Raw genomic sequence first — 26,768 nt, 5'->3', positions numbered from 1 at the left:
GGGCCCAGTTGCTCAAAGGGTAATTAGTTTAATCACATTTTAACTACAATTTTAAAATCTTAATAAAATCTAACTTGTAAAAAACATTATGAAACTATAAACTATAACACTCGGCAGTCTCTTGCTGCCTTTCTAGTTCAAGGAACACACAAATACACACACAGGTCTTGAAGTAAAAGAAAAATGAGATTTTCACTAATCAAGGTGATTAATCACATTTTAAACAACTGGTCCGAGGATGCTGTTATTGCCCGTTATTGCTTTTGCATTAAATCTTAATAACTACATCATCAAGCTTGCTTTTTCATTCTATGAGTCACTACATATATTTTCAAACATTTGTTGTTATACATATCCATGCAGTTAAGCATTTTTCGTGAATCAAAATTGCTTCAACCTTGAGATGTTAACATGCAACAGTATAAACTATTATTGTAAAAGTCTATTTGCTCAACATATGGAAAAATCGCTTTCACACCAAATCTGAGCATCTATATAGAAATAAGAATTGTCTCAAAAGACTACATTACATATTTTTTTAAATGGTGATATGCTAATACAATCACAATTTTCTAATAAAAACCATTTCACCCAACTACTAAAAACAAACATGATAAAAAAAATAGATATTCGTTATAGTTTATTGTACTTAATGACAAAATGATATTACACTTGTATCATACGCGCCCAGGGTCGAAATGAACTGCATTTAAGGTGTTGCTACCAGTTTTAAATCTAATACAAAAATGGTTTTAATAAAGTGGCCAACAATTAAAATGTCTTATGTTTTTAGGTATCATATTTTTTCTTGAATATATAACACAGTCTTTAAAAATAGATTTGTTCCCAAAACTGATTATTTTAATGAAACTTTCTTATTTGATTTTCAAAGTGTGCAAGTACATGTAATACAAAAAACACTGAAAACTTCCAATTTGATTTTAACGTACAGCTTGATCTATTTCAAAATATCAGTATTTCTCTAAAATGAAAAATTATACCATTGCATTCTACTAAAGGAGTGAAATCAAACTTGGCACAGTAACATCATCTTGATCCATAATAAGTTCATTAATGCAAAAATATTATAAATTCATATACATCAAAAGCAAAATCAAATAAAAACTGAAATCCACAAACAACATTCTAAAAGCACACAACCAATTGATCAGGACAAATTGGACGGCAGAGGCAGACAGCATGGACATTCCATGCCTCAATCTGTTTCAAACATGGACAATCTGAACATAATTTTAATGCTCACAAGGTGAAGCTAGCATGTATGGCAAATCATATATCGATTTTTTCATTGACAATAGCCGGCCAATCTAGAACATCGAATATATTCAAATTTTTAGTAACACATATACATAGTAACTGCTTGCAAAAGTGCTATTTTTTTTTTTTTTTTTTCTTTTTTACTTTTTTGACATTTTTGAGCATTTTTTTCAAAAGTTTTATGATCATATATTACAAAAAATGTCCAGTTAATCTAGAAGTTTCTACATGTGTCGAAAGACTCTGTTATCAGTTTATTATGAGGTAAGATTGTACATGTTTGTAACAAAAAGGTCCATTTGAAAATATTTCACCAGAAATGAAATACTGTCAACTCTTTCAAGACAAGCAATGGAAAAAAGCGGTTTAGAGAGGGTTATGTCTAGCATTACATAAACTTCTTACTCTTCTAGGGCCTGAAGAATTCGGCCTATGAGATGGCGCCTGTCATGAAGATACAGGTAATATTTCAGCTCAAGACTAAAGTGACGATCATACCATTTTTTTTAAAGAATTCAATGTTATTGTACCAAACCTTCCCTGTATGTTACGATACCTCTTGTATTTCCGTAAGTGACAAAAACATTAAAGTCAATTGTTAATATTATGTGTTCCAAACTCATACTCAAGTCTTTAAAACGCTACTTTTTACCATCATGCTAGTTATAATAATAATGTAATGAATTTTGAAAAATTATTTTCTTAAAATGATCTAGATATCTGTTGGAAAAGAGAGTATAACCGACATCATATCAGGCTTACCAAAAACAAAGTCAAGGCAAAACAACATTCAACTTTTAAACTTTAGATTAATAAACATTCTAGCCTAATATTTCAACAACAAACAAAATGTTTGTATGTCAATAAAGTTTCAATTTCCCTTCCTTGACCATTACCATCTTAATTGATTATCACATCCACCAGAACCATTAATCAAATGATATCTTTTTTTGAAAATCAAAGTCCCTGACATGAAAATTGGAAAAGTTGACAAGGTTCACATTCGTTGTTACATCCTTACATAAAGACTTTTATAATGATCAGGATTTACATCAGTATAAAGCATCATAATAAGGTTTTCATCTCTGGATTAAACTTACCTCTTGTTCGAGTTTAAAGTAATAGTTGTCAGCGATTAGTTCCTGATAATCACAGTTTCCGTCCTCCTATATGATACATAAATACAAGTTAATTATCAAAAGTTTTTCATTTCCATATGCTACAATTACATGCAAACCATCGTCTTGGATACCCACGGTTTATTGCACTATGCTACGCTAAGTTCAGTGCAATCAAGCGTGGGTATCCGATGATGCATGAAGACATTATCCATGATCGATGCCGCTATGAGCCATAATTTCCAATGTGGCATCTCATTGAAATTTCATAACATAAACATAGTCACATGACTATAATTAGTCACAATATTCCAAAATATGATGTGCTTTCATTCGCACAGTACCAAGAAGGAAGAGTGTGAAAGAAAACAAGTGCAATCAATGATTATGAAGCTCACCAGCAGCAGCAATCACACTATGCACTCATTTTTTATGTATGTATAAGCATGACATTTTGAAATTATACGTCACATAGTATCACTCCTAGACCTCTAATGGATGTATAAACCAAAGTAGAAGGGTGTGGACTTTCCAAAAACTTACCCCAACATCTTTAGAGTGGGTTTTGGTGCCAAAAAAGTTAACTCCACCAAATGATAAAATGCGAAAAAAAAACACAATTTTTTCTGCATGATTTTGCTATAACATCACTCCTAGACTTCTAATGAATTTATAAACCAAATAAGAAAGGTGTGAGGTGTATACTTTTGGACTTACAAGCTTTCCAAAAATTACCCCAAAAACTTTAAAGTGGGGTGGGACCCTGATGCAATGCGGATGCCGGGGATACAGCATTAGCTCATGGTTACTCGTAACCGGTGAGCTGAAAAGGAGGTTTCAACTTATAGGTATGTAAGGGACCAATGATCAGTAAATCACTGTAATCAGTGCTTGATTCAACATTTACTTTCTGAACATTGTTTAAAATGCAGGAACTAAGCTTCAAAACTAGTAAAATTTTCACTTGTTATAGTTCTTTGTTGTCGAAGGTGCAAAATTAAACAATCACTATCTTAGTAGCCATACCTGTCCACAGGATTCAGACAAATATCCATCCCAGTTAGAAAGATGATTCTATAAAGAAAAAAAGTCTTGTTAATTAATGATAATATTTTGCTTAATAAACTGTATTTCCTTTACATTTCTATTATATGTAATGCATTTTATCTTAAAAGAATATACCAGTAATTTCTTTTCTCTTCAAATGGATAAAAACACTATTTTTTTTAATATTAATGATATCATCTTTAATATTTATGATTTATTTTTTTAATATAATTTCTAATTAATATCATCAAAGTAATAAGTACAATATTGTAACTATTTTGCAAATAAATAAATGCTATTGTTTTGTCTCATAACAGCAAGAATCACTGTTCCTGTTTATCATGAAAACAACAAACACTTTAAATTTCTGACTTACCGTGCTGTAGTAGTCTACCAGGTCCTTCAATGTTCGATGTACCTTTTTCTCACCAACAATAACAAACTTTTTATTGGGGAGTTGGTCGATCATATAATGTCTAACTCTGCCCTCAGCTCTGGAAAAATTGAATAGCAGAACAATTTCATACCTAAACAAGCCAATTATTTATAAAGAAAATATTTCAAATAAAAAAAATGTTAAGTTCACTTGTAGTTTGAAATATTTGGTTTGTTTTTGTTTAACGTCCTATTAATAGCCAGGGTCATTTAAGGACGTGCCAGGTTTTGGAGGTGGAGTAAAGCCGGAGTACCCGGAGAAAAACCACCGGCCTACGGTCAGTACCTGGCAACTGCCCCACGTAGGTTTCGAACTCGCAACCCAGAGGTGGAGGGCTAGTGTTAAAGTGTCGAGACACCTTAACCACTCGGCCACCGCGGCCCCTTAGTTTGAAATAAAAATAAATATTTTGAAATATTGATGTGATGCATATATAATGCTTTCAAAATTTATGTCAACAGATTTTATAAGATATCATGTAAATAGAATATGCTTTACCTGAATGATAAGGAGTATCCAAATCGACTTTCACTGACTCTGATGAGAAAACAGCCAATGGGCTTGGAGCCAAGAAGGACCTCAGAACTCCTGGGAAAAAAAACATTATAGATGGTAAAACTTTCTTCAAATTATCAAGTTAATGTTTATAAAACATATGCAGGTATATACTGCTGTCAAGAGTTCATATATGTTAACCTACCTCCGACTGATAACACCGTGGAACCATTCAGCAATGAAGCTACTGACGGCCGGATCATACACCTGTTGAGCTTGTGTCTCCTTGAACCATTTGACCGTTGCCTGGCGTGTCCCAGGTGTACCAAATTGTGTTGACGATATTGGCTTGAACTCATCATCTGAGAACTGATCTGAATCAGAGTTTTCAGCCTGGAGAGGAAACAAAGCTAATATTGGTATATGTTGCTCTAAATGCATTTCAAAATATAAATAAAATTTGACATGGGAATCTGATAAATGTATCAAATCACTAATGAAGAAATAATATTAATATTTCATACATAAAATATGCACCGGTTCCAGCTGATCTTATTATCAAATGGAGCTCAAAGATTAACTAAAGATCGTTACATGTCAGAAGTTGGAAAAATATCAATCTTATTTGCCAATTTGACTGCACAATAGGTAAATGGTAGACTCTGCAAAACTTTAGAGCCAAATTTGTGGAAGGACAACATGTAGACAAAGGGAAACTCTAAAGTCTTCTTCACAGTGGCACAGATGTAAATAAATATGATTTCTGAAGTAAAATATGATAAAAACTGTTTCTTACCTGAGTCCCAAATGAACGAGAAGTGGGACCTACAGGTTCCATATATTTGTTCCCCGAGCCTGGAGGAGTTGCTACGCCATCAAATGTAGGAACAGGAGGGGGAGGTAATGCATAATCTCCTCCTGTGAAGTATGCTGGAAAAAAAACCTTGATTATTTCATCTCAACCTAAATATGATCATTTTCGCACTTTAATAAAGTATAGTTATATGTAGATATTAAAACCTGATATTCATCTGTAAATTGCAAACTACTAATTCTAACCAATTAGAAATTTGAAACTTTAATTTGATTTGATAATTATTTTGAACTATATTTATCCAGCAATGTTCCATGAACAGTAAGTAAAATAAAACAAAGATATCTATTGCAGTTCAGCAACAAGAGGCCCAGAGGTCCAGTATCACTCACCTGGATATGGCAGTGAATAGAAAACATGTACATTTCTACTGAAGAAGGATTTTGAAGTATTTGCTTAATTTCCCATATTTTACCACATCCCTTATTAATGCCCCTGGGTTGCCAGGACCACTTATTTTACAATTTAGTTTCCTTTCACCCAATGATCCTTTTATTCATACAGGAGAAGAAGGATTTTAAATAATGTGTTATGTTTCCCCTATTGGGCCTTGCCACTCAGGGGGCCGGAATTACCATTTCCATTACCATTACCAGATCCACCGTTAATATACAAAATTGCAATGGTTTCAAGCCCTTCATTTATATAGATTTTAAAGGAAACTACAAATGCAGTATATAAGTGTATATTTAATTAAATTCTGTGTTGCATCTGCCTATATGTTGTAAGTAAACTCAATTGTAGTTATGAGATTGTAGACTACAATTTACAGTGATTTGGTCAGGTATTCTAGCAATCTTGTAATAATATGGCTGCCACTTAGAGAGAGAGCTTTCGATTTGTTAGCATTTAGTCACATTAGCCACCACAAAAAACATAAAGGATTTAACTTCACTAGTTACGATGCTAAAAATTTATTGGAAGAAAGTTAGTTGTTACAAAATTATCATAGTCCCTATTCTAGATACAAAATTAACATTTAATTGTCAACATCATCACACTTACAGGGGCTCATTCCTGAATTCTGAGAAATGCATTAGACACAACAACACTAAAAGCCATGCATTTTTAAAACCCTGTGAAAAATCAGGGGTACTGACATAGTTTTTTGGATGATATTAGTGTTGTAGTTAATTACTGAATTAGGCCTAACTTACTCCCAAATAAAAAAAAACCAGAGCACCTGTGAAGTTTAACATCATATCCTAAGTTAGCAACACTTATCTGACCGGTTAGAAATGAAATTTGTTTTGAAAGAAATATCCTTGGAATCGTAATGTCACTTATTGTCAAGATGACTTTTATTTATAACTTTAGGAGATGATAGATATTCTTCTGAAAATAACGTGAATTCACCCACATTGTATTGATATCGTGAATTCACCCACATTGTATTCATATCGACTGTATATTAGCATCTGGTAACCATTCAATGCTTAAATAAACAGCTGTATAAAGATTGAGGAAATATACAAATATTCAATTTTTTTCTATCCGAGTTTGACAGTTGTCACATTTTCTGATAATAAAGTATATTATGTATAACTACCAGGAGGAATTGATTTGTCATGGACTCTGGCACTGTGCTGGTGATTGTTGAATTCTATAGACAGATTATTTATCTGGCTGAGGAAGTTGTACACACGCTGTGTCTGCTTCTGAGCTTCCAGCCTCAGTACCTTGACTCGCTGTCTGGCCAGGAACCCTCTCACAACTATAACAAGAGGCACAACAACATTACATTAGATTAGGAAACCTCAAATATAGCCACAACAGGTACGTATACATGATACACTAGATGATAAGAAAATCTCACACAGCCAGTTATTTGACACAACCCATCATACTGGGGTATACATATTTTATAAATATAAGAGTGAAGTGTGGTTTAGGAATTTTCACCAAGTCCCTGTACCCACACCACAATATCACTTAATTAATTAGGAAATCTCAAATATAACCCAAGCAGACACAAGGTAATTTAAAAAATATCTCAAAATACAAAAAAAAATTATTATTTATAAAAGATGCATTAGGTCAACATTACCTTTCTGAAAGTGAACAGCAGACTTTCCCATAACTTTGAAGATTTCTGACAACTGTTCAAGGTGATAGTACTTCATAAACACTTTAGTTTTCCTGCAAGAATATAAATTGCAACAGAAGATGTCATATTGCCGTGTCATATGAAAAAAAAATGTTTTGAATAAAACCAATTTGATTTAGTTGTATGATAATACCACATTCATTTACAAAAGATTTTATACAAATGTATTTACAACAAGCATACTGGGTATTTTTCAAGCAATACATGTCAACTACCAGTCTCCACTAAAAATAGTAACAGTGACCTTGACCAAAAAACCTGAAACTCTATTTAAGATATTATGGTCTTTTATCATTTTGTGAATTTAATGGTAGGGGACTTCAACAACATCATATACAACAGATTTTCGAACTAATTGTCTTTTTGCATTTCTATAAAAACAGGGTGTTCAATGACCAATTTGTTTCTGTATATTACCAGGAACTATAATTATCTAGGGCCTCAAACTCCGGGCCTTGATATTGTTCTTTCCAAACAGCTAGATTTGTTAATAGATTATAATTATTATTAAGATAGAATCAAGATAGAGTCCAAGTTATCTATTGACAACTAGCATTGTCTTTTCTTACAAGTACCCACAAAAATTCCCAAAAGTGTTGAAAACTGTTTTAAACACTGTAAAATGTCCAAGTTTTTGGTCTGTGACCAATTTCCCAAAATTTCTAGATAGTCATTATACATTAACTGACATTGACTCACCCGACTTGCCAGCCAGTGATTTTACTGGCCTTGAGGATCTGGACACAGTTTTGTTTGTTACCTTCCAGGCTTGGTTTACACAGGATGATCTTGTACCTAATGATGATTGAAAAGTTAGTATGAGGTATGAAATGTAAGTTTTAATAAGATGATACAAATAAATATTCACAGAATTGATAGTATGACTTTTACAAATTCATGCAGTGTATAATCAATATTACATTTATAATGAGATTATCAAATAAAAAAAAAAAATTATATAAAATCATTCCATTCAGTTCCAAGATAGTCTTACTTTTCCACAAATTCTGGGAAGGATGGTCGCACGGCAAAACCTTCTCTTCTAATCTTGATTGTCTCCAACATGCCAGTATATAATAACTGAAGAAAATAGAACAAGATCCTAACAATAATACCACCTGCACAAAAATGCTGTGTTACATTTGACCTTTAACTGTGACCTTGACCTAAGGCTATAAAAACCTATAGGTGGCTTAATTAACCCAAATAAAAATTTTATCCTGGAATTTTTACTCTGTCTTGTTTAAAGCATTTAATTGAGAGAAATGAACCACATGTATACCAGTCTCTTTTAAAAAGCTATACAACAATTGACACGCATGATTATATCACACACGAATTCGGAAAAAAAAATGATAATAGGGGTCACCTGTCAGATTCCAATTTTCTCCCACATTATTATAACCCCAGTGCAAGCCTAAATATCAAATAACGGAGAATGAATATCAGTTTATAACTTTATCATGATTGTTTTAAGAGGTTATAAAATGTTAAAGTTTCATTTATAGCTGAACAGCAATTGTACCTGATTTCTGATGTAAGTTTCGTCAAACTTCCCAGGAACCTTGACATGATTTGGTTTCAAACATCGCACAAACACTGGTGAGGAAGACATCATTCTCTCCATCAATATTTGTAAGGAGTTCTGAAAGTACACATGGTACGATGAGTTTTAAGATCTACAATTAATAAAACAATGTCTCCTTTTTCATATGGTGTAAATTCAAATCAGTAACATTCCAACATTTCCATTTTGTGTTTTTCTTCTCATGTAGTCTAACATTACAGCAGTAAGATGTACAATACGTATTAAGTGATGAATAGAAAAAAAAAAAAAGGATTGGTTGGTTTTTTTTGGAATACAGAGACAAACAAACAAACAACCTTCCACTCACGCTTTCTCTCATTTTAATATATTGTGTTTAAAGGTATAAAAAAAGAAAAACTTTTGACTTACTTTTAAGTACATGTTATGATATGTGTGAAGAAGATCTGAAAAATTATTCACTTATATAGACCATTTTTTCACAAAACTATCATACTCCATGTTGTTTTTGTAAATTACCTCCTCTGTTTTTAGATACAAATCTAGTTCTTTTATGAATCCATTAATACAGGGGAGACAACTTTTAATTTTTTGTTTATAAATATGGAATTTTGCTATTAATACTAACGTATTGAGATATTTGACTTCTTGATCTTTATGTAACTTTCCCAAGATTACATCCGTAACATGTAATTGTAAATTAGTTAAAGTATCATCATATAGCCATACTTTGAAATCTTCCCAGAAGATTGCTACTAGTCTGCATTCCCAAAAAATGTGGACTATAGTTTCTGTATGACGGTTACAAAAAGTACATAATGGAGAGTCCTTTAGGTTTATCATATGTAGATATTTGTTTGTACTTATAATCCTGTGTATTATTCTATATTGAAACCATCTTAATTTACAGTCTATAGTGGATTTGAAAGGGATTATGTTTATTTTTTTCCACCATACTGTACCTTCTACCAAATTCAGTTCTTCTGACCATTTTGTAATGTATTTATTGTTTGTTTTTAAGTTTTTAATAAATAAATTATAAACAGAACGACCTCTTTGCTTGCATGTTTGTGAGTATATAGTATATATGGATTGGACAATGTGGTAGAGAAAAGGTGTGGTGTCTATTTTGAATAGCATACTAAGTTGCTCTGATGGCGTTACGTAAACCATAAAATTGAGTGATTGGAGGGTAAAAATTGTGTTTGGCACAAAATATGTCGTACGATTGAATTAGACTACCATTCTCATCTAGTAGATCATATACGTAAAAAATATCTCTAGCTGCCCATCTCTTGAAGTAAATAGGTTTGTTATCTACTTTTATGTTATTATTGTACCATAGGTGTTGATATATGTTGTCATCTTCATCGACACGATTTGAAAAGATGTATAGATCAGAAAGTACCTCCTTCCAAAAAATATTTTTAATTACATTTGCCTTTTTATTTAAAAATTCTTTTCCGAATTTAAATATGGAGTTAATATTACAACCAATAATACTTTCGAAGATGGCTTTACATGCTCCGTTTGATTTTAGTATCCTTTGGACCCATGATAATTTTAGGGCTTTTATGAAGTATTCTATGTTGAACATTTTTAGTCCACCTTCCTCATAAGGTTTTATTATTTGGTTTCTTGAGATTCTATCATTTTACCATTCCATATGAATTTGAAAAAGGTTTGTTCCAAGTCTTTTAAAACTTCACCATTTGGTTTTGGGATATTTGTAAATAAATGGATTAACTTAGGCAAAATTATACTTTTGATGACTGTTATTTTGCCTAACGTACTTAGTAACCTTTTGGACCATGTATGTATAAGTGATTTTACTTCTTTTAGTTTCTCTAAATAATTTATTTCAGTAATTAGATGTGTATCGACACTAAGTTTTATTCCTAGAAACGTGAAGGGTTCATCAGTCCAGGTCAGGTCCTTTTCTAAGCAGATTCTATCAGCACTGTGTGCCTTGCTATCAATCCAGACACATTTTGTTTTGTCAATATTAGGCTTAAGACCAGAGTATTTTGCGTATTGGTCCAAGATATTTAGTGTATTTCTGAGAGATCTTTCAGAACCATCTAATATGATGCTCGTATCGTCAGCATATTGTGATAACTTAATCTCCTTGTCATTTAATTTAATACCTTTGATGTTTTTGTTATTACGAATCATAATTCCTAGTATTTCTACACATAGTATGAACAGATATGGAGATATAGGGTCACCTTGCTCATGTAGTCAAGTTGACTAAAACTGACTACAGGTGAAAATGATTTGTGATTAGTACATTCTGTGCCTCCCAAATTCCCTCCACAACATGTTTAAGATATTTTGTATGAGTCTTTTTATTGTATAAATTGTGAAAACAACAAACAACATAGATGGAACTACAACGGGGAAATTAAGATGAGTTTCCTGAGGTTCCCAAAACTTATCCAGAGTTTGAATCTCTTTAGATTGTTCTTTCGATCTGCTGCTCACTAGATTCTGCTTGAAATTTTGTAAAAAATAATTCAAAATTAAAAGAACAATAGATTTCAATAGAAGTAAGTTAAAAAAGGACAAGTTTGGCCTTGACGTTTTTGCGTTGAACTGACCTTGAACTGCCCTCCAACAGTCAGTTTCCTTTTGCGTCCATCCATTGAGGGTTTCTATAGTGATAAGAAAGAGGCATTTACAGTAAATCAAGACTCTGGTAACTCATGTTATATTTCACAAAAAATTATATCATTTAATTAATATGCATTCTTTAGATCTGATTATTTCTTCAAAAAGTAGGAATAACACACAATTATGGAAATCAAATATTAATGAGTTTATAGATCATACTTCTTGACTTGAAAAACTGTCATTTAAAATTTGTCTGTATCTTGAGAACATGTAGGAGTCAAATTACTTTTTTAGATTAACAGTTTTTGTTTTTTAATTGTCTGGATTTTAAAATGTAATTTTCTGAAATGTATAGCACTACTATTATAGATTTAAACAAAGACAATCAGCAAAAATTAAATTTGTTGAAAAATCCTCTTCTTGAAATGAGAAATCAAAAATATGAATTAAATATTAGAATAAAATCCACCTTGCTTCTGCGTGTCCTCCTGCTCATAGACTTCCTGGCTTGAAGAGACAGACTTCCAGTTCTTGTCACCTGACCTAAAAATCACCAGTCAATCAAACAATGTATTTGATGTTTACAGCCAATTTCTGGGTAATAAAATCAACTTTTATTTGAAATACTAAATGTGAAAAAGATAGTAAAATATTTTGTCTTTTAAAAAGTAAAACAGGATGCTAAATTATCAAGTTAAAACAGACAATTAAAGATTATATGAGTAAGCAATATATCTATCTTTGTTTACAGGTAAGACTTTCCAGGTAAATTCATTATGAACAGGTAGAAAATGTGTCCAGGTATATCATTCCTCACCTCTGAACATAAGCTTGACAAGTTCATCTGTACTGCCTTGGAATATCTCCATGACACCTGGCGGAAGAGTATCTCGATTTTTTTCCAGCCAGAAGGATGAATCATAGGCCACCTGTAAGACAACATCATACCTATATAATTAATTGGTAACCAATGGCTAAAAGGACTTTTATGATTTAGAAAATGTCCAAAAGTCGTACACTCATTCATTTCCTTGACACTCCTGACCATCTTATATATGGTGTATAATGTCAAAACTATAGGTGAAAATAAACGCTAAAACACTTGTACATGTACATTCTAACTTGATATGACTGGACTAATCTAAAGTGAATACTTACTGTAAGTAACCCTTGATTGGTAACAATCTACATTTTTTACTAACCTAACTTCTAGTAATGATGTTTATTTAGGACTTTACTAAATGTATAGTATAGTAATTTTACATCTTTATACCTACCTTTAGTAATGACCTTTTATAATTACAGTACTTTATTAATTGCCCACCTTTAGTGATTACCTCTAGAAATGACCTCCTTTTATTAATTATCCTCCCACTATTAGTAATCACCTCCCTTAAGTAATCACCTCCCTTTAGTAATAACCTACCTTTAGTAATCACCTACCTTTAGTAATTGCTTACTTATATTAATAACCTTCTTTAAGTAATAACCTCCTTTTAGTAATTACTGTACCTATACTTTAGAAATTATTTGAATTTAATAATTATCTTCCTCAAGAATAATGTCATATCTATATTTATTACCTCCCTTTAATAAATGCCTACATCATTAATTACCTCCCATTAGTAATTGGCTTCATTTAGTATTTACATACATATCTTAATTACCTCCCTTTCGTAATTACCTACCTTTATTAATTATCTACCTAAGAGTAAGTAATACCTTTATTTATAACCTCCCATTAGTAATTGCCTTCATTGGTTACCTCCCTTTAGTAATTACCTACATTTATTACCTCCCTTAAGTAATTACCTGCCTTTAATAATTGCATACATTTATCAATAACCTTCCATTAGTAATTGCCTTTATTTTTAAATTACCTCCCTTTAATAATTGCCTACATTTAGTAATTGCCTTCATTTATTATCTCCCTGTAGTTATTGCCTACATTTATTGATTACCATACTTAAGTTCTTACCTCCCTTCAGTAATTACTTTCCTTTAGTAACTGCCTGCATATATTAATTACCTCTTTTAGTAATTACCTACCTTTAATAATTATTTACCTCAAGTGTAATGTCTTTACTTTTATTGGTGTCCTACATTTATTAATTATCTCCCTTTATTAATTACATTCCTTAAGTAATTAACTACCTATAGTAATTATCTGCCTTAAAAGTAATGTTATACTTTTATTTATAACCTCCCTTCAGTAACTGCCTACATTTATCAACTGCCTCCCTTAAGTAATTGCCTTCATTCATTAGTTACCTCCCTTTCGTAATTTCTTTCTTCAGTAATTACCTCCCTTTTGAAATTGCCTTCATTCATTAATTACCTCCCTTTAGTAATTGCCTACATTCATTAATTACCCCCTTAAGTCATTGCCTACAATTATTTATTACCTCCCCCTTATCAATTGCCTACATTCATTAATTACCTGCCATTAGTAATTATACTTGTAATTATTTACCTTTAGAGAAATGTCTTACTTTTATAAGTGGCCTACATCTATTAATGATCTACCTGTGTCAGTGACCTACCTTGCCAGCATAATGGTGGATTGTGAATTTGCCAGATGTACTTTGTTGTGATTTTTCATAGTAGTCATTCCCATGAAAATGTATATTCAGTTTGTCAACAAAGGTGTGATCTGATCCCTAAACAAATAAAAAGAAATGCATGAAAGAGTCAAATACACTCGCACAGATAACAAATCAGTAGTAACCAGTAACTTTCTAATATAAATGTAGATCTATATTTTCTATACATCATTTATTCACAGCTATTCATTATTAAGCTAATTATATAGAATTTTGCCATTTGATTTTCATTTTTATTTCAAATGAATGATATATTGATTGCAATGAAGCATTATCGATTAGGGCTTAAAGGGTAAATGATGAAAATATTGAATAGCCATTTTACACCATCTTGAATAAATAATTTGGAAAATCTAGCAAAAATTTAAAAAAAAAAAAAAAAAAAAACATCTCAAATTCAGACTAGAATATGTTCAGACTTCCATCATTTTCTAATTACCTTTGGGAAGTTGCTCTCTTCATCCAGCAAGGATAAGATCCCAATGGGTTTGTTCAGGAACAAATTCTACATAAGAGTAACATTTCACATTAAAAACAGGAACTAGATATCTAACTAGAGTTGTATCCCAAGGGATAACTTATACCCCCAATAGGCGTCTATAGTTGAGTAGGCTATTGGTGAGTGTAATTATATCTTATCCAGTCTGTTATTAAATTTTATGAATGACAATATTAAGACGTACACCAATGGATCCAAGACCAGCTCCAATTTATAAATATACATGATAAACACCATCCAATACTGCAATTGTACATCAGTTCGGTAACAAATATTTAACACTGACCTAATAACATTGTAAATTGACTTGTGTTTATTTTAGTTGGGCATCTTCATGCCAAGTTTGGTTAAAATCTGTTTTGTACTTTAGTAGGACTTGTCCAGACAAGCCTCAACCAATCAGAAGTCGGCAGCCAGTTTGAAAAATGCATAATCGTAAAAAAAAAGTTGAGATGCACAAGTACATGTACTGATTATACATGCCAAGCTTTGTTGAAATTGGAACAGTGCTTTAGTAGGAAAGGCGTACAGGCCAATTCCAATATACCGCCTTAACTTAAATTGTTACGGGGGGTTTAAAAACCAAAGGAATAATTAATTAATCAAATAGCTTCATATTTAAATATCAATCAAGTTAACTAAATAATAACTAAATAGAAGCTTCACCTTTCATAGTGACCTAACAAGTTCTGGAATCAATATCAAAATTGCCACGAAATTGTAATTCATGATCAAAAAGTATTTTATTTACCAAAAGTGGCTGATTGTCCACAAATTTGATCTCTGTCCAATCAATACCCTCCTTTGTGTACTCGTCTTGTTCCAGCTTGAAGACATGCTGTAAGTAAAACATATATAATGTATTTATGTAACACATAATGTAAAAGATGTTCAGCAATGAACCCGTTACTGTTGACCGAACAGTGTGAGTAATCCAAAACAGACATTCGCATTAAAATTTGGTATCAAAACTGAACAAAATTTTATACCTGCATTGAGATGACACTTAATTTTCATAACTTTCAAATTGTATGTGACACTGTTTACAAGATTTATGCATGATTCCCTTGACAAATTGACCAACTTTAAACAAACAGGCAAACACTCTACATGTATTTAGAAAATGGGACATGACACTTATACAAGAGGCCAATGGGCCTTAATGGTTACCTGATTAGTTTTGATAATTTTTAGCATATTTGACCCCTGTGACCTTGAATGAAGGTTCAGGTCATTCATTTGAACAATCTTTATAGCCTTTTACCCAAGAATGCTACAAACCCAATATCTGGTCTTTGGGCCTTAGTTATCATGAAGTTGTTTTTAAAATTTTAGCATATTTGTCCCCTGTGACCTTGAATGGAGGTCAAGGTCATCCATTTGAACAAAGTTGGTAACCTGTCATACAAGCATGCTATAGACCCAATATCAGGTCTCTTGGCCTGTTGATATATAGTTGAGAAGAAGTTGAAAATGTAAATTGCTTATGACACAAGACGCCTGACAAAAGGCGATCGCAATAGGTCAAGACTTTGTCTCAGGTGAACTAATAAAAGAGACACAATGGGACAAAAATTTCTCTTGTAACTGATGTAACTTGTGTGTTCTCCAACTGGGTTCTGAATGAAGAAACGACCTTGTTGGAAGAATTATCCACATAACAATTACAAGTAGTTCAAGGCCATTTATGTAGATCCTACGTTAACCAGGAGTCAAAGCTTAATTGTTACTGGCTAAATAGCATGACACTGAAGAAGAATTTGTCAGAGAGTTATAACAGCATCAACCCCTGTGACCTTGAACATTCAGTTAAAGTCGTTTCTTATCACAAACTTTCTGAGGTGTCATCCCAGAAACCTATACAAGCAAACCCTGATTCCTATCTATATAGACATTTGGTTTGGTTTATCAGGAGAATTTAGTCATCATTGCAAAAAATTGCTTACCTTTCAACAGGTGAGCTAATAAATGTGACAACTGTAGATTTACAATAGAATGTAAGACATATAATACCCAGAAAAAAGTTGTGCATTGTGAACAAAGGGCAATAACTCTATATAATACCTGATTAAAGAAAAACTGGAGCTGCTCATTGGCCAGGTTGATGCATGCCTGCTCAAAGCTGTTCTTCTCGAAATGTTCAAAGCCAAAGATGTCCAATATACCTTGAAATTAGAAAATAGAAAGATAAACACAAATTATTCAATTTCTTCATAAATTCTTTTGTCATCAAATAAATATATGTATATCTTTTTACTATCTGGTGAACTGACTGCAGGATATTTAGATACTGGAATATAGTATATCTCTGGGGTAAGAAACTTTCATCTCTAAAGATCAAATATCTTTTCTGACACTTTTATAATGTGTAAAAGGGATGTAATATTTACCAATCTCTCTCTGTTCTGCATGCATCAGTGGAGGGGCCAGTAACTGGTTAACCTTGTTAACGATCCATCCAAATAGACGCCCATAGATAGCCTTGGCCATGGCATCACAGGCATCTGAAAATTTTCATATTACATAATTAGTTTGGACAACATCGTTATTAAGGTTTTACTTGAAATGTCCTGTGATATTTTTTTCTAATATCTACTAACATGTAATTATTGTACATTAAAATACTTTTCTTCTTACAAATTTTGATATATTGAAAACTTTTTGCCAGAAATCAACTCATTCATGTAATTCATTGAGCATAATGTATATAAAAATGTGTAATTAATTATTTTATAAGTTTGATTATAATAAATCATAACATTCCTAACTTTGAGGAGGTAGGCCTGGGCCTACATGGTTACCAATACTGACCTCTAGCTCGTTCAGCAGTGTAGTTACGCTTCACCTGTTCTCCGCGGGTGAAGGTCACCATCGCTGTGAGAGTACCTACCACTTCCTGAGTACTGATACCCAGAAGTTTCTGGAGAAAGAGGACATGAATTAATCAATCATCGTTTATCACTCAATCTTCATTTTATCAAGCTCTTCAAAACCGAAAGCTTCCTACTGCCCATTATATTGATAAACAGGAAATTTAGTTAATTTTCATCCTGTTAAATCAAACTGCGAACATTTGTAAATTGTATTTCATTGCACAGATTCTTCTGACCATAGAAAACATTCTGGTGTTTGTTGTCATCATTATAACAAATTGAGTTTTGACACCAAGCTTGAACTAAGGATACCAATTGTGTTTTGACTTTGAACAGGTGATACCAATTTTGTTTCAACCTTGCATGAACACTGGTGATACAAATCATGTATTGAACTTGAACAGACAATGCAAATGTGTATTGAACCCAAACATGTGAAACCAATTGTGATTTGATCTTGAACACAGATGATACCAATTGTGTTGTGACCTTGAACAGGTGATATCAATTGTGTTATGACTTTGAACTGATGATGCAAGTTGTGTTATGACCTTGAACAGGTGATACAATTTGTGTTATGACCTTGAACAACTGATACCAGTTGTGTTATGACCTTGAACTGATGATACCAATTGTGTTATGACCTTGAACTGATGATTCCAATTGTGTTGTGACCTTGAACTGATGATATAAATTGTGTTCTGACCTTGAACTGATGATATCAATTGTGTTATGACCTTGGATAGGTGATATCAATTGTGTTATGACCTTGGATAGGTGATATCAATTGTGTTATGACCTTGAACTGATGATTCCAATTGTGTTGTGACCTTGAACTGATGATATCAATGGTGTTATGACCATGAACAGGTGATATCAATTATGCAGTGACCTTGAACAAATGATACTAATTGTGTTGTGACCTTGAACTGATGATACCAATGGTGTTGTGACCTTGAACAAATGATACCAGTTGTGTTATGACCTTGAACTGATGATACCAATCATGCTATGACAACTTGATACCAATAGTGTTATCACTTGATTCTGTTTTTTGTTAGAAAAAGAGAGAAAAAATATCAATTCACACACAGATGCAACTTTGACTGCTCCATTTTCGTCCTCTATGAATGCAGCGTCATTATCATCCATGCCAAATGTGACGTTACCCAGGTGTAGAACACTAGCTAACATGTTGAATGTGCTCATCTGGTCCTGTAGACAAACAAAAACATCAATGTGTAAAAATCAAAGAGTAAAATAATAATAAAAAGAAGAGAAGGTTAAGGGATGCCAGGTGTTTTTGTCACAGAAATTTACATTTCAAGGATTGATCCTGACTAATAACAGATTAAAATTAAAACTCTGATAAATATACTACTTAACCATATTTTCTTAGAAAACCCAGGGCAGAGAGTTGGAAAACTGTGGCAGACAGCCTAGTCAAACATCATCGAAGGGAATTATTAAATATGGGAAATGGGACTATAATACTGGGAGACAATGTTCTAGTTGAAATATGCAAGAATGGAGATATGGTATGTATGATATGAAATATAACTTTGGAGAAAAAATTCAATTATTTTCAAGTTCTGCGAAGACAATGTTTCATCGCTAAAGTCACCATAAATCTGTGAATTTTTCCCTCTACCACTTCTTACCTCATCCGTAAACCCCACCATATCCATCGCATTGACGAGGTCCTCATAACGACTCTTCATCAGGGAAGGGTCTCTACTCAGGGAACATGCACCATTAGTCAGGTATCTGAGTAAATAAAAAAAAACATAGTTACACAAATAAAGAGTTTATTTCCAAGAGAATATTAAAATGTACATTTCTAACATAGCTGATCTGGACATTTTCTGTGGATAGATGAAAAATGAAAATATACATTATCTTAAAAATTAAAAGATCTTGGAAATTAAATCCAAACAAGAGATGCGTGAAATAACAAAAAATATCAGTAAATGAAAAGCTATTTTTTATATCAGGTAGCAATAACTGCAGAAGTGACGTAAGCTGATTCAACAGCAACAATTTGCATCAGAAATATTTGAAGTAATTTTGAATGTGTTGTATAGAATAATTTTATTTTTTAGTTTGTATAATTATGAGCAGAGTTACCTGAATTTATCTGCTGACTGGAGATAATGTGCTGCTTTGAACTCATTGGACAAGCCAGCAAACATGTAGTAAAAGATGTGGAAGTTCTCCTCATTCTTGCCTTGACTGACAACTCTGGACTTCTCCAGTAAGTATTCAGATATCTTCGCCCCCATCACTGAAAATTCAATATACATTTTTAAGTATCATTTTAATGAACCCATTAATATCATTATCAGTTACAATATAGTATAAACATTAAAAGACTGAAAATGTCTTCAAGTTAATATTATTAACATAATAATTATTATCACAATTACATTAGTGTAAAATGTAGTCTAGTATTTAATTACCATGGCCGTCTTTAAACACTAGTTGTATGTATTTCCCAAAACGACTTGAGTTGTCATTCATCAAAGTTTGTGCATTTCCAAAGGATTCCAGGAGAGGATTAACCTATAGTAACAAAGAACACACACTTATATACCATACTTAGCACCACCGATGTTTCTGTAAGATATTTCTGGTATACATGTATATCTTTATCAAAATGAAATTATGAAGACACTGTTGTGTCTATACAGATGTAGCTAGTAATGACAACAGTTCCAACGTCAGGTGTCCATTTAATTTTAAAAGCACTTTGTTTGATTCCTCAAATTAAGTTGTCTGGAAGATAATTACATTCTACTGCTTGTTAACATTATCTCACACATGAGATTTGTCCTAAAAGATATAACTCTCTTCTGACATTTAATGTTCTCTGATACGTTCACTCATCAGTATCAGTGTCTCTAGATATTGATTCTTCCTATTCTGTGAAATTTGTCAAAGTACTGGAAGTACTACAGATATTCACTTCACTAGATACACAAACCATTTACCTAAAACATGATGATATTAAATAATAGTAATATTTTTATGGTTTTTTTTGTTCCCAAACATCACTTACCTGTAATATTTGTTGTTCCAGTTGTGTGTTTCCCCTACAAAGCTCGATCAGCTGTTTGATGATGAGTTTGGTACTTTCTGTCTTGCCAGCCCCACTTTCCCCACTGATGAGTACACACTGGTTTTGTGGAACTCGTCCTCCATAGCCAATAATGTTCTGGTATGTCGTGTCAGCAACAGCAAATATGTGTGGTGGGTTAGAGCTCTTTTGCTCCAGGAAATATCGCTGACTTTCCTGTAGGCAAAAATTACAATGTTTGAAAAATAGGTCAGGGTCATTCATATGAGGACACTTTAAAGGAGTCCATCCCAGGTAACTGAACTAGTCATATATCAGTACCCTAAAGATTTTAACACACCAACAATATAGGTCAAGGTCATTTATATGAAGAAAGTTATCAATCTAATTAAAATATTGATGCTCATTCTCACTACGTTACATTAACATCTAACGACATCACATAAGGGGTCACGTTCTGGTGACCTTTGTTATCTGAATATTTCACTTTCAGGTTGAATTGTCAATTTTTTTGATGTCATCGATCTCATCATTCATCTGAAGCTGACCATTTTGGTACAGCATGTATATAACTATATGCTTCGTTGGGCGAAATTGACAGATTATGTAAGCTATGCACTCTAGTCATGCTATTTCGCACATACGAAATTCACTTCCAAGATTCTGTAAGTAGCAATTTGATTGGTTAATCCAAAAGGTCACCAGAATGTGGCCCTTATGTGATGTTGTGAGATGTTCATGTAAGGTAGTGAGAATGAGCATCTTAATTTTAATAAGATTGGAAAGTTATAAGCAGTCTTTTCTAGGTACCTACTGTGTGCCCCTAGATTTTCTGGAACATGCGAAGAAGATTCTTTAAAACTTTGACATACTTTTCCCCTGTGAACTCAAGTCAAGGTCACTGATATGAAGAAACTATTACAATACTCTATCCCAAGTACCTTCTGACCAAATATCAGTTCCTGTTAACAGCTGCCCATCATTTTCTAGATTATGTTTATAGTTATGAGCATATGAATAATTCACCACAGCATTGTGTTCTACTTGATATATCCCTCATATATACAGCTAGAATAACGTAAAGTTTTATTCTAATTTTAGAAACACTGAGAATGACCTTATTCTTAGGAAATTGTTAATTACTATTTCAGTTTTAAATATAACACTTTATCCTAAAATATGAAACTTGAGGAATGGTAGACTTCTGGTAATGAGGTAATCTGAAAAAAAAATAGACAAAAAGATGGAGAGGGGACATAACTCTGGATACTCTGCTAACCAGAAAATAGATTGTGCATGGATACTTCTTCAAAAATGTATCTATTCATCACAGTAATTTTGATAAGGTACTTCTTGTCATGCAAAATTGAGAACTTACAGCATCTTCATACAGCCCTGGAATCTCCCGGAAAGGATTGACAGCTATCAATATATCTCCAACATAAGTCTGGAATAAACACAGGCACAATTTAGAGTAACATCTCTTTAATCACAGAGGGAAGGCAGGTAAGATGATGTACAGGTATGTTTTCTATATATAACGTATTATTCATAGTAAACTGCTTTGTTGGGATGCCAGGAACCTGGTCTCCTAAGGGTGATGATAAATAATTGATAGGATCAAGCAAATCATTGATAGATTGTGCTATTTTATCGTGCAGTGAAATGTGGTGAAATTCAGTGACCTTTTCTACATTTGGAAGTTTTTTTCTGAAGAAATTTTTGTAAAATAATGGGACATCTTTTTGGTTAAGATAAAATATGGGTCAGATGCAGCCTCTGTAATATCTATAGCATATGCTATATGCATCCCTCAATGATTCTGTCATGTGGGTTTTGTTTAATTCACCACTCATAATTATTCCAATACTGATCTTCACCATCCTTCTTAACATGGATATAAAGAGGTAGAGCTTCAGCTCACCTCAAAGAATTCTAAAAACAAAAGGTTTCACAATTTCAAGACTATAACTTCACATAACAATGATTAATTCTGGGTTTTACCTTATACAGGTGCAATGTATTTTTGGATCAATGTTATCAGTTTTGACCTTCAATACCTAAGAGAGAGCATATTACCAGTGTCATATCAAGATCATTATAGTCGGGAAGTCTAGGAGGGGACTGTGGTAGGGAAGACAATCTGATGAGGGGTTCATGGTAGGGGTATTTAAGGATGAGCCATGGAGTTGGGGCACTATGGTGGGGGTGGTCTGGTGACGTTATGGATGCCGGTGACATGGTGGGAGAATCAGGGTGGGGGTATGGGAATCTGGGTATTGTTTGGGGTGGGGTGTCATGGCAGGGGGGGATGTCATTGGGAGTGTCATGGTAGGGGTGGGGATGTCATTGGGGGTGTCATAGCAGGGGGGATGTCATTTGGAGTGTCATGGTAGGGGTGGGAATGTCATTGGGAGTGTCATGGTAGGGGTGGGGATGTCATTGGGAGTGTCATGGCAGGGGTGGGGATGTCATTGGGAATGTCATGACAGGGGTGGGGATGTCATTGGGAGTGTCATGGTAGGGGTGGGGATGTCATTGGGAGTGTCATGGTAGGGGTGGGGATGTCATTGGGAGTGTCATGGTAGGGGTGGGGATGTCATTGGGAGTGTCATGGTAGGGGTGGGGATGTCATTGGGGGTGTCATGTCAGGGGGGATGTCATTGGGAGTGTCATGGTAGGGGTGGGGATGTCATTGGGAGTGTCATGGCAGGGGTGGTGATGTCATTGGGAGTGTCATGGCAGGGGTGGTGATGTCATTGAGAGTGTCATGGCGGGGTGGGGATGTCATTGGGGGTGTCATAGCAAGGGGGATGTCATTTGGAGTGTCATGGTAGGGGTCGGGATGTCATTGGGAGTGTCATGGTAGGGATGGGGATGTCATTGGGAGTGTCATGGTAGGGGTGGGAATGTCATTGGGAGTGTCATGGTAGGGTGGGGATGTCATTGGGAGTGTCATGGTAGGGGTGGGGATGTCATTGGGGGTGTCATAGCAGGGGGGATGTCATTTGGAGTGTCATGGTAGGGGTGGGGATGTCATTGGGAGTGTCATGGTAGGGTGGGGATGTCATTTGGAGTGTCATGGTAGGGGTGGGGATGCGTTGGGAATGTCATGACAGGGGTGGGGATGTCATTGGGAGTGTCATGGCAGGGGTGGTGATGTCATTGAGAGTGTCATGGCAGGGGGGATGTCATTTGGGGTTGTCATGGCTGGGGGGGGATGTCATTTGGGAGTGTCATGGCAGGGGGGGGGGGGGGGGAGTCTTACGTAGTGTCATGTCAGGGGTGGGGATGTCTTTCGTGGTGTCATGGCAGGGGGGATGTCATTGGGAGTGTCATGGCAGGGGGGGGGGGGGAGTCTTTCGTGGTGTCATGGCAGGGGTGGAGATGTCTTTGGCCTTGGGGGGTCATGTCAGAAGTTTGGATGTCTTTGGGGTGTCATGGAGGGGGTGGGGGTGTCATGGAGGGGTGGGGGTGTCATGGAGGGGGTGGGGATGTCTTTGGGGGTGTCATGGAGGGGTGGGGGTGTCATGCCAGGGGTGGGGATGTCTTTGGGGGGTGTCATGGAGGGGTGGGGGTGTCATGGAGGGGTGGGGGTGTCATGGAGGGGGTGGGGATGTCTTTGGGGGTGTCCTGGAGGGGTGGGGGTGTCATGCCAGGGGTGGGGATGTCTTTGGGGGTGTCATGGAGGGGTGGGGGTGTCATGCCAGGGGTGGGGATGTCTTTGGGGGTGTCATGGAGGGGTGGGGGTGTCATGCCAGGGGTGGGGGTGTCATGGAGGGGTGGGGGTGACATGCCAGGGGTGGGGATGTCTTTGGGGGTGTCATGGAGGGGTGGGGGTGTCATGCCAGGGGTGGGGATGCAAGAAGGAACAGAGGTGCACTATGAGTTATTAATATCCATCAAAGAAACCGGGCAATCTATATTTCAGATCCACTCACAGGCCAGCTACATGTAGGTAGAGTAGATAAGAACTGCTACAGGTATATATACAATATTATATAGAACAGGAAACTGATGACACGGAGGTACAAATCAGTAATACCCCTACCCACCTGTACATATGCATGTTGAAGATGATTTTAGTACAGATTTAAATTCTAGTCATATTAACTTCACCTGAGAAGATAATTTCTCTGTCGGGTTCTAAGAAACATCTCACTTTTTTACCATAAAGCATTTCTTGTTATCTGGATGAGGTATGAGGTCATGGTGACAGGCTGACAAGAAAATCAATTATTCACTTCATATATGTTCAAGATTAAAATTAAACAATAATTTTTTTTTCAAAGAACAAATATTTTATTCAATTTAGAAATAATGTAAAAAAAAACATAGTAAACGTGTATTCTAAAGTTAACTGTTTAAATGATACACATGGTGTGCAATGGTGTCCACAGCCTGTAGAATATAACTAGGAAGTATATTTGTAAGTCGTGATGTAGGTGTGTGCTGTGTTGAATAGCCTTGCCTACCTATCAGTGTCATATATGCTATTGTAATGTACCATATATTGTTCAGCTTCATGACAGCTGTTAAAGGCTAATGACAGTACAATTAAAATATACCTTAAATCCAATCCATAGATAGTACATACGTAGTATACATTTCAACAATAGTTAAAACATAGATGACATCCAGCTAAATGTTGTTTATTTACAGTACACCTATTACTGTATATTGGTCAATGCATTGTACATGTGTATTGGCCACACGTTGTGACGTTAGTACTTACGTATACGTACATGAAACACCTGAGCAGATTACTTACGTATATGTCATTGTTTCTGTATCTTGCTCTTAATTCCTCAAGAAGAACTTTATCGTCGAGTTTCGCCAAAGTGGCGAGATCCTCCACTTTACCTAGGGCGGGTCTGCCGTCCATCTCATGTATGCTTCCTGTATGAAACTGCTACCCGTTTACCTGTGCTTTCTGCAGTTAGTGAACCAGAACATTTTAGACTATTTTTAGATCAATAACATTGACAGGTCATTCTCGATGACGGTCTACACAGGTAAAAACACACTTATTTGGGCTGTGCATTGTCTAGTCGTGATTGTTGTGAGGGTGATTCACGCCACACCTTTAAGGCGTCTACGTAATTCTGAGGTGTTGACAAAACATTGCATGCTAATCATTATACAGCATGTAGTGTTTACGTACATTGTATACACGTAATTTTGACTACTTAGTTTGGACGTGTATATCAGTATACACGTCTCTGGTTTTGGCAAGCCGAACTGAAAAAAATCACTTTTCATGGATATCCATAATTTTTGGATATATTCATAAAAAGATAAAGAATGAATTATGGGTATCCACTCTGGCTCTACAAGTTGTCAAATGTGTCAAATGCTTATCCGCTACGGCAGTGGATTATATATAGCTGCTGTACGTGTATACGCTACATGTCATAAGAGAGCAATGCCCAATAGTCCGAAGGCCCGATAGTCCGAAAATAGGTAATATTGTAACGTGTATTAATGGTAATATACATGTACATGTGGATCACGAGTTTGACAGTATATATTTATACGAAAAAAATGATATCTAGCGAAAATAAATTGTGCCTAAACGCGTGGGTATCAGCTATGTTAATGTCGCGTTGTCGAGCTACAGAAGCAGCTGTTGACATATTCGTTAAAATTGGCGTCCGATCAGATATAAAGCAATGGAAAAAAAAAATCATAAAATAAGTTTTTCGTACCAAGTCTTTATCTCTGAAAGTTTCCTTTCAAGAATGCATTTGACATTGGATCTGTAATTATGTTATTACTGGTTTTTTAAAAACAATATAGAAAAAAGTAACAATTTCGGGTAATGCTGACATAAAACTGTTTATCGACATACCTATTTTAGAACTATCGGGTCTTCATTCAGATTATCGGGTCTTCGGACTATTGGGCCTCCGGACTATGAGACCTTCGGACTATTGGGCCTCCAGACTATGAGACCTTCGGACTATTGGGCCTCCAGACTATGAGACCTTCGGACTATTGGGCCTCCGGACTATGAGACCTTCGGACTATTGGGCCTCCGGACTATGAGACCTTCGGACTATTGGGCCTCCAGACTATGAGACCTTCGGACTATTGGGCCTCCGGACTATGAGACCTTCGGACTATTGGGCCTCCGGACTATGAGACCTTCGGACTATTTCATCATGGTCTATTTTTAAAATATTGCTTTTCCTTTTTTCAGT

At 34.7% G+C, this 26,768-nt stretch overlaps 1 protein-coding gene across 5 annotated transcripts in view; it reads right to left on the bottom strand.

The window, feature by feature from the left end:
• LOC117334095 (myosin-IIIa-like) overlaps positions 1 to 25,498 on the bottom strand; it is a 34,104-nt gene extending 8,606 nt beyond the window's left edge. For 2 of the 5 annotated variants that reach the window (XR_004534033.1, XM_033893542.1), the window contains exons 1-28: positions 25,337 to 25,498; positions 21,944 to 22,012; positions 20,548 to 20,781; positions 19,949 to 20,051; positions 19,617 to 19,773; positions 19,151 to 19,256; positions 18,582 to 18,704; positions 17,428 to 17,536; positions 17,007 to 17,120; positions 16,681 to 16,781; positions 15,368 to 15,454; positions 14,557 to 14,622; positions 14,058 to 14,174; positions 12,332 to 12,443; positions 11,984 to 12,057; positions 11,502 to 11,555; positions 8,881 to 9,000; positions 8,350 to 8,435; positions 8,055 to 8,150; positions 7,296 to 7,387; positions 6,798 to 6,962; positions 5,171 to 5,304; positions 4,580 to 4,767; positions 4,378 to 4,467; positions 3,820 to 3,937; positions 3,423 to 3,470; positions 2,379 to 2,444; positions 1,684 to 1,722 (exon numbers count right to left, since the gene is read on the bottom strand). Coding sequence is in view for 4 of the 5 variants with exons in the window: in XM_033893542.1 (XP_033749433.1) it covers positions 1,684 to 1,722; positions 2,379 to 2,444; positions 3,423 to 3,470; positions 3,820 to 3,937; positions 4,378 to 4,467; positions 4,580 to 4,767; positions 5,171 to 5,304; positions 6,798 to 6,962; positions 7,296 to 7,387; positions 8,055 to 8,150; positions 8,350 to 8,435; positions 8,881 to 9,000; positions 11,502 to 11,555; positions 11,984 to 12,057; positions 12,332 to 12,443; positions 14,058 to 14,174; positions 14,557 to 14,622; positions 15,368 to 15,454; positions 16,681 to 16,781; positions 17,007 to 17,120; positions 17,428 to 17,536; positions 18,582 to 18,704; positions 19,151 to 19,256; positions 19,617 to 19,773; positions 19,949 to 20,051; positions 20,548 to 20,781; positions 21,944 to 22,012; positions 25,337 to 25,450 (2,982 nt within the window). In the remaining variant the exon portion in view is untranslated. The remainder of the gene's footprint in view (positions 1 to 1,683; positions 1,723 to 2,378; positions 2,445 to 3,422; positions 3,471 to 3,819; positions 3,938 to 4,377; positions 4,468 to 4,579; positions 4,768 to 5,170; positions 5,305 to 6,797; positions 6,963 to 7,295; positions 7,388 to 8,054; positions 8,151 to 8,349; positions 8,436 to 8,880; positions 9,001 to 11,501; positions 11,556 to 11,983; positions 12,058 to 12,331; positions 12,444 to 14,057; positions 14,175 to 14,556; positions 14,623 to 15,367; positions 15,455 to 16,680; positions 16,782 to 17,006; positions 17,121 to 17,427; positions 17,537 to 18,581; positions 18,705 to 19,150; positions 19,257 to 19,616; positions 19,774 to 19,948; positions 20,052 to 20,547; positions 20,782 to 21,943; positions 22,013 to 25,336) is intronic. The other 3 variants (XM_033893541.1, XM_033893540.1, XM_033893543.1) reach the window with 2 other exon arrangements.
• Positions 25,499 to 26,768: the final 1,270 nt, after the last annotated feature.

Source organism: Pecten maximus, chromosome 9 (genome assembly GCF_902652985.1).
Source record: "Pecten maximus chromosome 9, xPecMax1.1, whole genome shotgun sequence".
In the NCBI taxonomy this organism is placed as follows: domain Eukaryota; kingdom Metazoa; phylum Mollusca; class Bivalvia; order Pectinida; family Pectinidae; genus Pecten; species Pecten maximus.
Note: the sequence above shows the minus strand (reverse complement) of the source record. Positions and strands in the feature narration are given on the sequence as shown.